The 16,232-nt window shown below is 50.0% G+C and overlaps 1 protein-coding gene across 4 annotated transcripts in view; it reads right to left on the minus strand.

The window, feature by feature from the left end:
* The window catches only part of HK2 (hexokinase 2), an 80,777-nt gene that overhangs the window by 47,791 nt on the left and 16,754 nt on the right, over window positions 1-16,232 (minus strand). The window contains exon 1 of one of the 4 annotated variants that reach the window (XM_023618373.2): window positions 9,146-9,402. The exons of 1 other annotated variant lie outside the window; for it this stretch is intronic. Coding sequence is in view for 1 of the 3 variants with exons in the window: in NM_001081776.1 (NP_001075245.1) it covers window positions 9,536-9,598 (63 nt within the window). In the remaining 2 variants the exon portion in view is untranslated. 4 annotated transcript variants of the gene reach the window in all.

Consider the following 16,232-nt stretch of genomic DNA (forward strand, 5'->3'; position numbering starts at 1 on the left):
TCGGGGAGGAAAAGACACAGCAGATTCTGGATTCGTTAAGTCTCCTGTCCTCTGAAACACAGCTAACCAAAAGTAACAGATGTGCCACAACGCTTTCTTCAGATGGAACACAGCAGACCCTCATTGCTGCCACCGCCGTGCCACCTCAGGGAGATTCCGGCTCTGACGCACCATGCGCTCAGGAGCCTGGGGCGCCAGGGCGAGTGTGGAGCTGACGGAGGAGGCTCACCCGCCACTCCTCCAGGATCCTGTTGCCCCATCCGTGAGTCACATGGTTTCCTGTTCTTCCAGTTCTTGCTCTCAGCTGCATCGAGTTACAGCCAGACAGACCTCAGGTGGCAGCACCTGTCAGGGGTCCAGGAGATGGGCATTTGGGACCCTCCTGTCCTCAGATGCTCTGTTCTGACTGTGGGGCAGCAGGGCAAAGGAGTAATACATCCCAGATGTCCATGACCATGGCACAGCTCATTTACCAACACATACTGATGGAGCACTAATGCACTGAGGATCCTGGGATAAAGAAGACCCCAATCTTTGTCTGCAAGGGGCTCAGTCTATCGTCAAGAGGCAAATATGTCAATAAGTAATTACAAACTGAAGCTAAGGACAGAGAGTAAGCAGTTTCTTTCAATGTAATAAAATACAGTATGCACAGCATAACGACGTTTCAGTCAACGATGGAACACATATACAATGGTGGTCCCATAAGACTAGTATCATACAGCCTAGGTGTGTAGTAGGCTGTACCATCTTGGTTTAGTGTTAAGTACACTCTAGGATGCTCACACAGTGATGAAATCGCCAACGACGTGTTTCTCTGAACGCGTTCCTGTCGTTAAGCAACACATGACTATACAGATTTATAATCCCTTAAATCACACACATCCATATCAATCTGAGGAGCATTTGTCTTGAAAAGGTTAGGAACATGTGTACGTGCTGATCTCATGCCTAGAATGTTCTCCTCCTCTGGCCTAATAAACTCCCACTTGCCTTCAGCGCAAATGGCCTCTCCCCAAATCCCTCGGCAGGTGATGCCAACACACTTTTGTCACCTTGTGTCTCTCGCCCTCCCTCAATGGTCCCAGAGGACTAAAGGCACTGACTCCATGTTCCCGACTTCGTGTTTGTGATGCCAGCAGCTACTTGAGTACTGAGATAGAGTAGTGCTCAAGATATATTTGCTATGGTAACATACGAGGGGCTGCGGGAATGCTGGAGAGAAGGCGGGGAGAGGGACCCGGGTGAAGGGTGACCTGGGTGAAAGGGAAGAACTGGCTACTCCAGACTGCCAGATGCTCAGAGCCTGACCCAGTTCTTCAGGCCTGGGCCCTCACTGCACGTGATCCTGGCAGCACCATCATTTCCTCTGCATTACCTGGCTGCCCAGGCCAGTTCCCCAGGCTCCCTAGGGGTCAGACTCTGCCTCTCCTGGACAGCCCCATGCCAGGACCAGAGTCTACCCCTGAGCATCTTGCCTACAGGGGCATCTAAACTTCCCACTCCTGTCTTCTGCCAACCGTCCACCTGCTGAACCAAATCCCCTTGGGCCTGTCCTTCTGCACCCTGTCCAGCTGCAGACCCTCCCAGTCTGCCCCACGCACCCCACATGACACCCACCACGGGCAGGGCAATCATCTGTCCGAGTTTGCCCAAGACAATCCCAGTTTACATATGGTAGCAGCATAACCATTAATAGTGTCCCCTTTTACCCTGAAAACTGGCCCAGTTAAGACAATAATTTATAGGGTCACCCTAGCTACAGGCCACAAGGCAAATCCTGCCTTTATTGTTGGGGAGCCCACACCTGAATGATGAGAACTCAAGCTGCATGAATGGTGCTGAAAGGACACAGGATGGGGATGGAGAAACTGGGTTCCAGCTCTGGGGCTTGTCCTGTGTAAGCTGGGGCTGGTCCCTGAGGACACAGCACCTGGTTTCCTCATCTGTAAAATGAAGGGTTTGGACTACATGATCCCAAAGGTCCCTTCCCAGCTGACACCTGACTCACAGCCCCATGAAAACTGAAACACAACCGGCCATCTCTAGGTGTTCTGGGAAGCACCATGCTGGGGTTAAGAGCCTGGGCTCCGGAGTCAGGCTGCCTGGGTTTGAACTCTGGCTTGGCCTTGAGCAAGGTACTGTCCCTTCCTGTGCCTCAGTGTCTTCATCTGAGTAACAGGGAATAATAATGTCTACCCTTGAGGCTGCTGGAGGATGCCCTAAGTTCTCGTAGAGCGCATAGACAGAGCCCCGTGCTTAGTAAGCACTGTATCTGCTTGTTACTTTGAGAGCTTTGGGAATTGAGAGGAAGAGGAACTGACAGGACATGGCTGGAAGGCTTCAGGAAAGGGGTTGAGACAGGAAAACTTGGGAGGAAGCAGGAGGAAGTCCTTCAAATGGGAAAAAGAAAAAGTGGCAGCTTCAAATGCCGTATTTAACCCTAATTAAAGCTGTCTGACAGCTTATCTGGCTTTATTCCTTTGTTTATCAGACCTTATGAAGATGCCAGAAGGAAGAGGCTGGGAATAAGGCCTTTTAAGAACATGGGCCACCTCCAGGCCTCTCGGGAGGCTGAGCTGAGGGATGAGGAGAGGCGAGAAGGCCTGGGTGGGGGGGGGTGGCACACCAAGGGCTCCTAGGGCCAAGTTCTCAGCCCTGACTTTTCTCTTGGTTAGCTCTGGGATAAGCTTTGACGGAGCCACCTCCAGAGAAGGAATGTCAAGGAAATGCTTAGAGATCCACAAAGGAAAGTGCAAAAAGCATGGCCATCCCTAAAAGAGGGCAGCACTTCAGGGGAAATGAGATTCTCTGGCTCTTGTTCCCGTGGCAACAAGGCCAAGACTCCCGACTGGGTTTGCAAAAGACAAAGGCTGTAGGATGGGGGAGTAGAGTGTGGGTTCTACACAGAGGGTCCCCTGGGGCTTTGTCAAGAACCCCAGGCACTGCAGCATCACGTGGGGGGGCCACACTGGACAGCCGAGATCTGCATAGGAAAGACAAAGAGCTCTCTGCTGAGACGCAAGTTGGCCGGGGATCTTCCACCCTATGTGCCAAAAAAATGTGCAAACTACTCTTCCCTTCAGTGAAACACCACAGGTTGAGTGGGACCGAAACCTCCATGACCTGGTCCTGTGACTCGCCAACACAAGGCACCTTAAGCGGCTTCCCCAGTGGGAAGCGAGAGTCTGGGGCAGATGTGAGGAAGAGTGAGCAAGCATCTCATAGACCAACTCCAGCGTCAGTGGCCTCAGCAACTGCCCTCAGAGCCTCTGCCCTCTGCCCTCTGCCTTCTGGGGGAGGTACCAGGGGGAGAGGATGAGGTTTCTGCAGTGAAAAGCGGCTGAACCAATGCTGTGATTATTCAGTGCAGCTGTGTCTCTCATGACTTCCCAAGGAGGACACTTCAACCTGAGGTGCATCAACGGCGAGGGCATCTCAGAGACCCCCAATGGGGATGCTATCTCCCCAGGGGACCAGAAGGAAAGCAAGATAGAGGAAAAGCTCGAGGTTGGGTCTCCTGTGCCGGGAAAGAGGAGGTTTCAGAAGTCGAGGGGGCAGCGAGGACGCTTCCTTATTCCTTGTCTGTCGGAAGTTTCCATCCGTCTGCCCTCCCTGTCCTCTGCTCTAATCTGACATCAGACAGAGAGCATAAATGGGCCAAAACCCATACGCCCTCAAGCCCTCGGGAAAAAACCAGCAGGGCCTCTTCTGCTCCTGCCCAGATGGATAGCACAGCAGGGTATCTCAGAGTGTGTCTTTCTCTATGCACTAATATTTCACCCATAAAGTATTAACCATGTGTCACTCATAGCTCTAAGAGCTTCACATAGATTAGCTTTCTTTAATCCTTACAACAACCCTATTAAGGTGTCATCCAGACACTCTTCATTTTACAAGAGGAAGAAACTGAGGCCTAGAGAGGTTAAATTAACAGGCGCGAGTTCACACAATCGGTTAGGTGGTGAGCCAGGATTCAACCCCAGGGCCCCCGGTTCTATACCTCACGGTGCAGCCTCTCCCCATGACTGCTGGACTGCCCGTCAGAGGATGTCACCGGCCCCTCTTCTCTGCTCCCAGCTATGACAGCTCCTGAGCTCATGTTCCGCTAGCTCAGGTGCTCGCCTTGCTCAGAGGCCTGGTGGATGCCTGGCCTCCATGAAAACCCCAGCAACAGCCAGGGTGAGATTCTCCCAGGGACAACTGAGCAAACTTCTCCCCCACTGGCTCCCTGGAGTTCTTACATTGCACACATTTTCCTGGTTGAGGACAGAAAAACAGTAACCCGGGTAACCTAAACTTCAGCTAGGGGTCACAGACATCTGCCGACCACTGTGGTCTGCAGACTCACCCTAACTTCATCCTTTGTAAAAGGCCACTTCCCTTCATCACTGTCCCATGAAAAGGCACACTGAGAGCTGAGAGCCATGGTCCTAGTCGCAGCTACCACTAACTACCGGTATGACCATGAGCAAAGCACTACAAAACCGAAAGAGGGGACGGACTATGTTCTCCTAACACAGTTTCTCAACCGATAGATATTTGGGGCCAGAAAAGTCTTTGTTGTGGGGGCGCTGTCCTGTGCATTGTTAGGACATTTAGCATCAACCCTCGCCTCTACTTACTAGATACAGTAACACATCCTCATTCACCAGCCTTGTAACAACCGAAAATGTCTCCAGACATGGCCAAAGTCCACTGAGGAGCAAAACTGCTAACAGTTGAAAACCACTGCTCTAAAGGAATAGTATAAAAAAAACATTCTTCCTCTTTAGGATAGGCTGGGATAGGCCCTCACAAAAGATCACCCTGCCCAAAACATCAACAGCACTGAGGCTGAGAGACCTGCTTTAGAAGGAAGCAGAAACATCCACTCCAGCACAAGGAAGCACGCCTGTGATCCACAGTGTATGATTCAGACACAGCCAGTGAACTCCGGGATTGGATTTTCCACCCGCCACCCCCACTGCTTTGGAAAAGAAAGACAGACAACAAACAGGGCTGGAAAACAAACCAAACTTGCTGACTTCAAAACTCAACAATGATAATGCAGAACCTGTTATCAAGAGTGGCCTTTTCAACTGGAAGTATCTGAACAAAGGAAGCCAGTTTTCTGGGGTTCCTTGTCTCCTTACTCTGGCTGCCAGATTTTTCGAGAAAACTGTTTTGGTTTGTGTTGTCTTGATTCCCCCTGGAAAAGGGCCCCTAACTGCCCTCAAACTCCTCAGGGTGCTGGAAATGTTCAACTTTGAAAAATGATATAAAAAAAAAAAAAATGCTGGCTTTGTCTGAGGAGCCTCAGAGGAAATTTTAATTCATTTGGGGGTAAAGAAGAAAGTTTCCTAGCACTCTCTGAAATACAAGTTTGGCGAGAATGGATGGTTATCAAAAGCTACAAAATATCCCTACTACCATCACTTGTCTTCTGAGCTGGGAAGGGACAGTATTAGGATACTAAGTATTAGGTTACAAGTTGAACAAATGAGACAAATTGTTCGTGTCAATGTCAGTCAAAAATAATCTTAAAGTTTTAATCAGTAGTTTACCCCTAGTAAATTAATCCCTTATCTGAAGATTAAGGCACATAGTAGGTGCTTAAAACATATCAATCAGGGCTCCCTGGAGGTCCCAAACTCACCACTCCATGGTAATGCACCCTCTCTTGACTGCTACAGCCCCGAGGGACTGGGAAGTATCTTCTCCTGGAGTCTTATCTCACCAGACAAGTGAAAGGTGTCTTAGTTTCAATATCCCACAGAGTATCCAGAGGGCCTCGTACCCACAGTAGGTTCTCAAACAACATTCAAACTCTTGTTTATCTTGACTGTCAGGGGCTCTATTGAATCTTTCTGCTTCCAAGATATTTCCTCCTCTCTTAAGTCCAGAGGTGAAAGCTATCCCTCACTATACAGCAAGGAGCCCAAGTGAGCTATCTATGTTCCAGGAATAGAGCGAATATATAGCCTTCTATGCGTGTTACACAAATTGGTCAATGGCCAAAGGAAGGCATGTATACTTCATTTCACTTCCATGTTTACATCAATTAATAAAAAGAATCCTCTATCTCTCCACAGACAGGACTTAAAGCCTCGGTTGCTAGAGGACAGGAAATGCCCTCTCCTCTTAGGATTACCTCAGGTGTTGATGAAGGCATAGCCCACTGCCTTTCCCTCTAAGGGGCCATCTATCCACCCATCCCTTCTGCCAGGGACTAGCATTTGTCCCTAATAGCCTCTCACTCTCCTCTACTTCCTGCAGCCCTTGCTCAGTTTCTTTCCCCAGGAAGGTCTCCTCTGTTCTTGCACTCCCTGAGCACCTCACCAGTGGTCAGAAACTGTAGCTACAAAGGTAAACAGCCAGGATTCTCCCTGCCCTGAGGAAGGAACTGGAACTGAAAACTACCAGTTCCTATGTACAGTGGAATGACAAATGCCACCAGAGGGCAAAAGCACCTAGTGTGAACACGCATGACAGTTAGAGGAATGGTGCTTCCCCTCTTAGGGGAATGAAGATAGAGATGAGACTGAGAGTGAGTACGCAGAGTCTTAAAAGGCTTCTGAAATGATCCAGAATGAGACTGGAAACAAAGAAACCCTAGGAGGCCTCTGAAGTAACCAGAGACCGGTTGACAAAGGTGTAGCAATCACAAAGGAAAGTCAGTGAAATGAGTCCAGGGCTCTCAGCCAGAAGAGCCAGAGGGTACTGGTGTCATTAATCTAACCAAGAGGAGAGCTAGCTGCATTTCTGGACATGCTGAGTGAGGGTGCTGCCAGTATCCAAGAGTGAATGCAGACACGGGCCAGGACAGAGTCCGCTAATGTCCCCAGAGCCAGCAAGTGTCATCAAGAGCATGGGGCTCTGGAGCCTAACTGCATGGCTTCAATTCCCAGCTCTTACAAAAAAGCTAGTGACCGTGGACAGGTTACTCTGCCTCGGTTCCTTACCAGTAAACAGGGATGCTGAAAATAGTTGCATCTACTTCATGGGGTTGTTGTGAATGTTGATGAGCTAATACATGTAAAGAACTTCAAACAGTGCCTGGTACACAGTAGATGCTACATGTGTTTGCTCTTGAGTTTCAAAATGTCAATCAGCAAAAGTGAGCAAGTAACGCTTACTCTCCTCCTAATGGCACAAAACCCTGGGCTTGTCGATCAGGAGACAAGCGATCCCAAAGAGTCTAGTTCCTGGCAGGTGAATCTAAGCTTTCTGTCCCTCACACTACAATCCAGAATATGTGAGATGATGGGGATTTCAGAAGAGTCCAAATCAAGGCCTTTTCAAAAGACTGTAAAATTAAACTCAAGCTTCATTTCATCCTTTTCTCCTAATTCTTCCTTCTGGCAGCAACTTGGAAAGATGCTTCGAAAATATTCTCTCTGGTTCTCTTCCTACTTCCTATCAAATTGCAGCTGGACTCAAACAGCTCGCTCACCTAAGCCAGGAGGGTTAGTCCCCAGCTGACACCTGCTGAGTGAAAGGCTGGACTCAATTCTGCCCCCATTGGTAATTTAGAGGAAATACATCCAAGTGTCCCCGAGACACTTCACAGGCTGAAAGGCAGCTGCAAGAGCAGAGAAGAGAAGCCTACAAGAAAGACTCTTCCACACTGCTGGACACATCACAACACCACAAAGTGGACAAGCCCACTGATGCCACCCCCGTTTTACAAGAAGAAATCGGTGGTCCAGAGGGGTAAAGTGACTTCCTCAGGGTCCTGTGGTTAATACACCACAAAACCGAGATGAGAACTCATTTCCAGATAGCCTGGCTAATTCTTTCCACTCTGGGCCCAAAGAGACTACCCCATTCCAGACTGGGAGGGTGGGATGACTCCACAATTCTGGCATAGCTTCCCTCCTCTGGAATGGGGGAGAATAAATTTGTAAAAAGAATTAAAATGTCCTGGGGCAATATTCACCCAACTGAGAAGACCTCCCCTGGATTAATGATCCTCCAGCTTTGTATTTTAGGATTTGCCCACAGATGAGTCTTCCCCAAGGGTTAACTCACTTCTTGGGCAGACAAGCCCAACGAAGTTGCCAAGATCCTGCCGGCTCACAGACACGTTCTTAAATAAACCGAATTAAAGGGCTCAGCAGAGCCACATCCCAGGAACGAGTTAGAGAGTAACAGCCGTTTATAAGCAGAATAAAACTCAACTAAACCAGCCGTCCTCTGCTCCCTACTCCAGTCTGAGGCTGGGTAATGTCATGCTTTATTTGGGGGTTCATCTGCCACAGCTCTGAAAACACCAAAAGGGTAACCCACTATCCTCTCCTTTGCTCTCAGGATCCCCAGAATGGGAGTACAAGTAGGTCACCCTACCGAACAATAATACTAAGACATTTTCCCAAAAATGTGGTCCCACTAAGAAACAGAAATTTCAAGTATGTAATTGAGTAACGCTCGGTCATTGCCTCACAGCTCTAGACACCCCCACCCCCGCCCCAGCTCATTCTCTCTTCTCAAGTCTTAGCTGATGCCCAGGGCCAGGAGCCAATCCTGAAATCCCAAGCATTTCTGAAACTCAATTCTCCCCAGAGAGAGCGCGCCTCGGGCCCAGCCCAGCCCCACCCCCACCCCATACCCGGAGGCACCGAGAGCTGGGCTCCCGGCTGGGCCAGAGGCTCTTTCTTATGTAAATGACCTGGCTGGAGGCACAGCTCGGGCTTTGGGGGCTGCTGAGAGAGAGGTGGGCACAGACAGGTCGGGGCCTAGGAAAGGAAAAAGCTCGTTTTAGGAACAAGAACCTCAAGAAAACAGGAAAATATGTGTGTGGAGAAGGGGGGGTCCTCTCCGAGTAACTTTGAGAAGCACGAGAAGTAACCAAAGTCCGCCCCCCACTTGGAGGCGGGCCCGGGGGACTCAGGCGGACGATCTGGAGGCAGATCGTAGGGGGATGTCCGCCCCTAGCGGAGCCTCAGTTCCGGGGAGGGGGCGCGGCGGGCGGAGCTCCTCTGCCCGGGTCCCAGCTCCTTCCCGGATCGGCTTCTCCCTAAGCCCACCTCAGCAAGGCCGTGAGGAACGTCAAGAGGAACCGCAAGTCCCCAAAAAGCAGTCCTTCCGCGCAGGAAGCTCCAGGCAGCCCCACGCGGCAGCCGAGCCTCCTCCCCAAGCCACTACTCTCCCCACGTGCTCTCACCGGAACTCCGGCTGCGAAAGGGGGGCTCCTCCCACGTGGGCACAGCAGCCTAAGACTACGTGCTGGGTGACCAGCCCCTCCAGAAACATGGAAAAAAAGAGCGCGAGTGCGCGCAGAAGGGCAGGGAGGCAGAGAGCCGCGCGGTGCGCGAGCCCCGGAGCCTCGCACGCGCGCACACGCCGGCCGATGCCTAGCGGACGTGGCTCCTCGCGCCCGGGAGTTTCCCGGCCGCCCTGACTTCCTCTGTGTCCTCGGCCCGGAATGGGGTGGGCGCGGGTCCCCGCAGGGTCAAACAGGTGAGTCCTGGCCGGCCGGGACCCCGGAGAGAGGGCCGGAGACCACGCAACTTTGTCAGAGGAGAGCCAGCCGCCCCCGGCCGCGCTTACTTACCTTCTGCACTTGGTCATGGTTGAGCTCCGTGAAAAAGTAGGCGAGCAGATGCGAGGCGATCATCCTGCCGCGGCCCGACAGCGCCGAGATGGGAAACCGAGGCCGGAGCGCGTGCGGGGAACGGGGAGGGCGGCGCGGTAGGACCGCTTTATACCCGGGCTTGGCGGCGGGGCCCGGTGCGCTGAGTCCGGGCGGCACACACAATAAAAGGCTAACGGCGATGGCGCACCCGGCTGGAGGGTCTCGGGTCTCTAGAAACAGGTTTTGGGAGTCACAAGTATAGAAAGCGCCCAAGAATCACTCCCGGCGACGTGTCGGGTTGTCCCACCGTCAGGGCGCTAACTTTAGCTGCAAGATCACTAAGGCTTTAGTTGGGAAAAACTGCAGCCTGGCGGCACTAGGGCGATCGGACCTCTCTGGCTCACACGCGCGCTGTTCTCGCCCACGGATCTTCTCAGTCGGGTGACACCGCGTTGCTAGCGGCGGCCGGGGACTCCTGCGCTGGAGTTTCATGCAACAATGTGGCTTATTGAAGAGCTGCCGGCTCGCGGGCCGCCGGTCAGTGACGCGCACACGCCCATTGGCTGCTCGGGGAGGGTGTGTGCGCCCACGGGCCGCCCGCCGCCGCGGAGCAGCCAATCAGGGAGCACGGCCCGCGGGCGCGGCCGATCTGACACCGGAGCCGGCGAGCAGGAGGGTAGCGCCCGGGGCTGGAGGCGGGGCGGGGCGGCAAGGATGGGACGTGTGGTCCGTGGTGAGAAGCTGGGGCGGAAAGGCGCATGAGCCAGCGCCGCGTCAGGCTAAGCTATGGGTGGGGGGCGCATGATCACAGACCTGGAGTGTAGGGCGACTGGAAAGACGGGTCATGGGACCAGCACACGCCCTGTGCGGGGAGAGAGACGCCATCTGACATCTCGGGGTCATGTGAGGGGCCCCCACGGCCAGGTCACATTTCTAAAGCACCTTAGTTCTCACCTGTTTTGTCTCAAGGCATCTGCGCAACGCTGTTGGAAAGAGAGCGGCCGCAGCTGCTGCTTTATGCCGGGCATCGCAAAACTGATACGATCTGGGTTTTATTAACCTCGTTTTACAGATGAGAAAGCTGAGGCCCAGGGCAGTTAAGAGATTTACCCGAGGTCACACAGCTGCTAAGTGGCAGATGGAGGTAGGAACCCACGTTCGTCTAGACTTTGAGGCCCTATTCTTTTCCCTGTTATAGTATCCTGCCGCTCTAAGAACCGGGGAAGTAGAGGCAGGAAAGAAGCTTTGTCTGCAGCTGTGGGACGGATACGTGTGTGAAACTGGGTAGATGGTGTGTGTAACCGAATGATCCTGGACATGGGTACATCTGCAACGTATTTATTATTATTATTGTTACACAAGTAATAAATGTTCATTGTTGGAAAATAAGAATATACAAACAAAAAACAAAAAAAGTACATGATCCAGCCTCTCAGCAAAACTTCTTGAAAGCTGTGTACCCTTCTCAACTACACTTTCTCACCTCTCCTCCCCTGTACTCCAGTCAGACTTGGGTCCCAAACTGCTGTTTTCATAGTCACCACAATGAAATGTTGGTGAATGATGCCAAGTCCTGTGTTCTCACCTCTTTTCTCCCCTTGTCTTCCTCCACTTCTGAGGGATGAACAGTAGACAGTATCCCCCATCTGGACAACCTCCACCCTCCTGGTTTCCCTCCAACCTCCCTTTCCAGGTTCCTCAGCCCTGTTTTCTCTACTGGTAAATGCTGGGGTATTCCAAGGCTGTCCTCCACCCTCTTCTCGAATCTGGTTATGCTGTCTCCCTGGGTGATCCCTCCCAGCCCCACGACTGTTATATCAGCCACACGGTGATGACTCACAAACGTAAACCGGCGGCGAGGACCTCTCCCAGAACTCCAGACTTATTTCTCCAGCTACCGTTTGTCATCTCCATGAAGTGACTAGCGTCTCACACTTAACATGTCCAAAGCTGAACTCAACTTTTCTTCCCAAATCTATTCCTTTCCCAGTTGTCTCAGCAAATGGCGTCACCATCCACCCTAAGTCATCCTTCATTCCTTCCTGCCACTCACCCACATATCCAGTCAATCCATCAGTAAGCAATTTGACCCATAAAAATAGATCCTGTAATTGGCCACTTCTCTCTGTGTCCTTGGACACCTGCTAGCCAAGCCATCAACATCTTGGCCAAAGCCAATACCACATCGTCCTCCCTTGCCCCCTGCTTCCATGCATGCCTACGCCTACTCTGACCCCTATAGTCTCTTCTTCCCTCAGGGGCCAAAGTGACCTGTTTAAAATATAAGCTGTGTCTCTCCCCTGCTCAAAGGCATTTAGTGGCTTCCAATCTTAGAATAAAAATTCAAACTCTTGACAATGACCTCTCAGTCTTTATATGATATGGCCCCTGCCTCCCTCTCCACCCCATCCCATACTACTCTCCCCAGTCCAGTGCTTGGCACTCACACTGGCATGTTTTCCTCAAAAACACCAAACTCTTTCCCACCCAAAGGTCTTTACTCTTGCTTTTTCTTCTCCTATACTCTCCATATCTGTCTCCAGCTGACTCTTCCTCCTCATTGAGATTCAGCTTGAACATCACCTCCTCAGAGGACTCTCCCCTGACCAGTTGACCTCAGGCAGTTCCTCAAGTCACTATCACGTGCCCTGAGTGATTTCCTATTGATCTTTTTCTGTATATTCTTTCTCTCCTCACTAGAATGTGAGCAACAAGTGGGCAGGGTCTGTTGTTCCCTCACATCCACGGGGCCTGGAATGGTGCCTGGCATGTGGTAGGCATGCAATAAATATATGTTGGATAAATGATAGAAGAAATCTTAGAGATAAACATTGTTCACATATTGTGTAACAATATGCACGCACACATACAGAGAGAGAGAGAGAGACTTTATAGTTTTATATATTATTTCTCAAGTCTTTTCCCACCTCTCCATCTATCCAAGTTCACACACCCAACATCTCTCACCTGATTGCACCTCCTCATAATTGGGCTTCCCACTTTAGACATAGAATGCCATAGATATATAGGTTTAGATATCCAACAGAGTTTCTTAGAGAAGTAATATGATCAAATTTTGGGGGCAATAACTGCCCTGCATGTAGTTGGGGAGGAGGAGGTCAGAGACCAGAGGCAGAAAGAAGCCAAAGCTGGACCAGGTGGGTTCAGATGTTTTCAAGTCTGAGGTAGAACTGATGACTTTGGCTCGGAGTGTGGGATGAAGAGGACGATGCCTGCTGCCTGGAAATACTTGGAAATCCGACAGTCCAGTGCCACAAACCTGTTGGCCCCAGACAGGTGGGTCCAAACCCAGTGGGTTGTATCAGCTATGATCTCTTGTCCACACACCAATTTTAGAGCCTCTTTTCCTCTTCCCTCGCTGGTCCCATTTCATGTGGACCAGATAACAATCACAAGGTATTTTAAGTCCATGTTATCTCTTACAAAGCTCCCAGTCTCAGGACGTAGGTATTGTTATAAGCCGCAATTTATACATGACAAACTAAGGGTGGGTTACTCACACAAGGCTGAGACTTGCATCTTCACCTTTTCTAGTTCCAAACTCCATGCTTGGAATTTATTATTCATTGATTCTCAGATCTCTCTCTCTCTCTCTCACACACACACACACACACACGCAAATGTTGAAGAATGGTTTTTACGCTCCACAGCCCCAAGAGAGAAATCAATCAGCAAATACTTATTAAACAAATCCTTACAACGTTCAGGACAGTCTGCTCAGTGCTGTGAGAAATACAAAAGAAACACAGGATGTGGTTCTTACCTCTGAAGGATTAACTGTTTAATCAGAGATATAAAACCAACACGTAAAACAATTATTACAGAATGGAAAAGTCTGTCATTGAGAGCCAAACATGTGTGTGTCTTTATATGTGATGGAGTTTGGGAGGAGGAAGAGACATAGGCCAGAGTCAGCCACGGGTGGCAAATATTCCTTTTTCGAATTAGGTGATAGATATTCAAAAAAGGCAAATATTCCTTTTTCTAATTAGGACTGATCAAGCTTGCAGCTATTATAAGTGATAGGATTATGTAGAGAATGTTAAAACTGAGGGTGGGACTGCCCTGACTATAAATACTTAGGACTCCTTGCATTGTGTTGTCTTGTATATTGGGCCCTAATGGTCACCACAATCTCTTGTGTTTCGTAGTTCAATTACAATGTATGAATTTGGGGGATTGAAAAAGAAAGGCATTGAAAAGCAATTAAAATAGAAAAATGGAAGCCACAGGATACACAGCAACCTCATTTTTTCTTCTTTTTTTTTTTTTTTTTTTTTGAGGAAGATTAGTCGTGAGCTAACTGCTGCCAATCCTCCACTTTTTGCTGAGGAAGACTGGCCCTGAGCTAACATCCATGCCCATCTTCCTCTACTTTATATGTGGGACGCCTACCACAGCATGGTGTGCCAAGCGGTGCCATGTCTGCCCCCAGGATCCAAACCAGCGAACCCCGGGCCACCAAAGCAGGATGTGCACACTTAACCACTGCGGCACCGGGCCGGCCCCCACAGCAACCTCATTTTGTCTGTCAGATCTGCAAAAAGAGCCCATTCAAACTAGTTTAAGCAAAAAAGAAGTTTATTGAAGAATATTTAATCCCTTTCAAGATCTTCAGGAAAGCCAGAGAATCAGGCTTGGAGGCTAGCCATTTAAGAGCGATGCTCAAGTTACATCATCAAACTCCACCAGAGGAAATGCTCTTGCTACAGCCCCTGGGCTCAGGCATCTCGGCCCATACTCCTAATGCTGGGCACAGTATTCTATAGCCAGATGTACCACAGCTGCCTTTGACAGTTGGATGTCTGTCTCTCAGCATCCTTGCTAGAAGGAATTCTGCACAGTTCCTCCTTCTTTATGGTATTTGCTTCCAAACTGACATCTTGCAGCTGGTTGCCAGAGCCTGGCTCACACGCCCATGCCCCAGCTGCAAGGGAAGCTGGGAAAGAAGGCCCAGGGAATCAGGAGTCACAATTTGAAGAAGTCCTAAAATATAAAAAAGGTGTTCAAAGGGACTGGGCAGACCCCAAGCTTGACAAACATCCACCACCCCAACAGTCACTGAGTGTGCTACACTGCAAAGTTTAAAGTGCCCTTAGACACACTGGCTTCCTAAAAATCCAAAATATATCAAAAAGACTAAAAGATAGGATATCTGTACTCAATGGGAGTTAAACTCTGGAGAAAGTAGTCAGTAGGCCAAATGACACCAGGAAAACTAACTGTAAATGAATTGACATGGGCTGGGGGATTCATGCTCTCCACACACATTCTGTAACCCGGTGCTTGCTCACAGATGTATTCAGTGTCAGTCAGTGAGGAAAAGACCACTGTGAAACATTGCCAGGAGGACCCCCTCCAATACCATCCCGAATGTGATGGCTATCGTGGCTGATCATCTCATTCTGATGGCCATAGGGCCATATATCCCCCAAAGAGTTTGCCTGAGAAAAGCATGCTGAGGCTAGCAGGGGAACACTGTGTGGGCTTGGGCCTTTCTGAGCCCCAGTTTCCTCACCTGCAAAGTGGAGATCATGAGATAGAATATGCAAAGCCTTTAGTTCAGAGCCTGGTACAGAGTAGATCCTAAATACAAGTCTTCTATGCAATAAGAACTCAGTGATCAAAGAAAATTCCCAATGTCAGAAACAGCGAATGCAGAGACTCAGGGACATGGGAGAGATTGGTTTGTTCCAAATGGCATGCAGTGCTCTGGTCTAGAGAGCAGATTTCAGTGGGGAATGGCAGGAGGGAGGCTGGGCAGGTAGACAGAGGGCTCAGCCAAAAGGGAAGTAATAGAATCCTATCAGAACTCAAAGGCACACGCCTGGGCTGGAAGCAATGTGGAGACGAGACTGGTGGGGAGAGAGAACAGAGTCCTGGGGAAAGATGCTGAAGGCCTCTACTTTACTAGTCTTATGGCAGAAGGGCTGAGAAGTGAAAGAAGTGGGAAAAGTAAGGGGTAGCCCAAACAGGACGTGATAAATGACTAAATGTGAGGGGTGGGAACTGGGAAGACTCTTAAGACAGTGGCTCTCACCACTGGCATCTCTGGAAGAGGGGTATACCAAGCGGTGGGGCAGATGGCCCTGGGTACGGGCAATGAGGGGTGCCTTGAAGTAAAGAATTTATAAACAATAATAAAACCTTTAGTCAATCTGGTTTTCTTATCATCCATGGGTTGGCAATTCTAAACAATGTCAGTGACAAAATACGCCTTCCTGGATTACAACTGATGGCCCTCCCCGCAGAGCCCCTTCCTGCCCTTACGTATCCACTCTAGCAGAATCACATGGAGAGATTTTTTAAATCCTGATGCCGTATAAACAATCAACAGATGTTAATGTCATCTTTTCTTCCACTGTAATAGTGAACAAAACGACAAAATAGGGGGCCAGCCCTGTGGCACAGCGGTTAAATTCGCACGTTCTGCTTCTCCACGGCCCGCGGTTCCCCAGTTTGGATCCCGGGTGCAGACATGGCGCCGCTTGTCAAGCCATGCTGTGGCAGGCGTCCCACTTAGAAAGTAGAGGAAGATGGGCATGGATGTTAGCTCAGGGCCAATCTTCCTCAGCAAAAAGAGGAGAATTGGCAGCAGTTAACTCAGGGCTAAACTTCCTCAAAAAAAAAAAAAAAAAAAGACAAAATATCTAGG

This window comes from Equus caballus, chromosome 15 (assembly GCF_041296265.1).
Source record: "Equus caballus isolate H_3958 breed thoroughbred chromosome 15, TB-T2T, whole genome shotgun sequence".
NCBI lineage: Eukaryota > Metazoa > Chordata > Mammalia > Perissodactyla > Equidae > Equus > Equus caballus.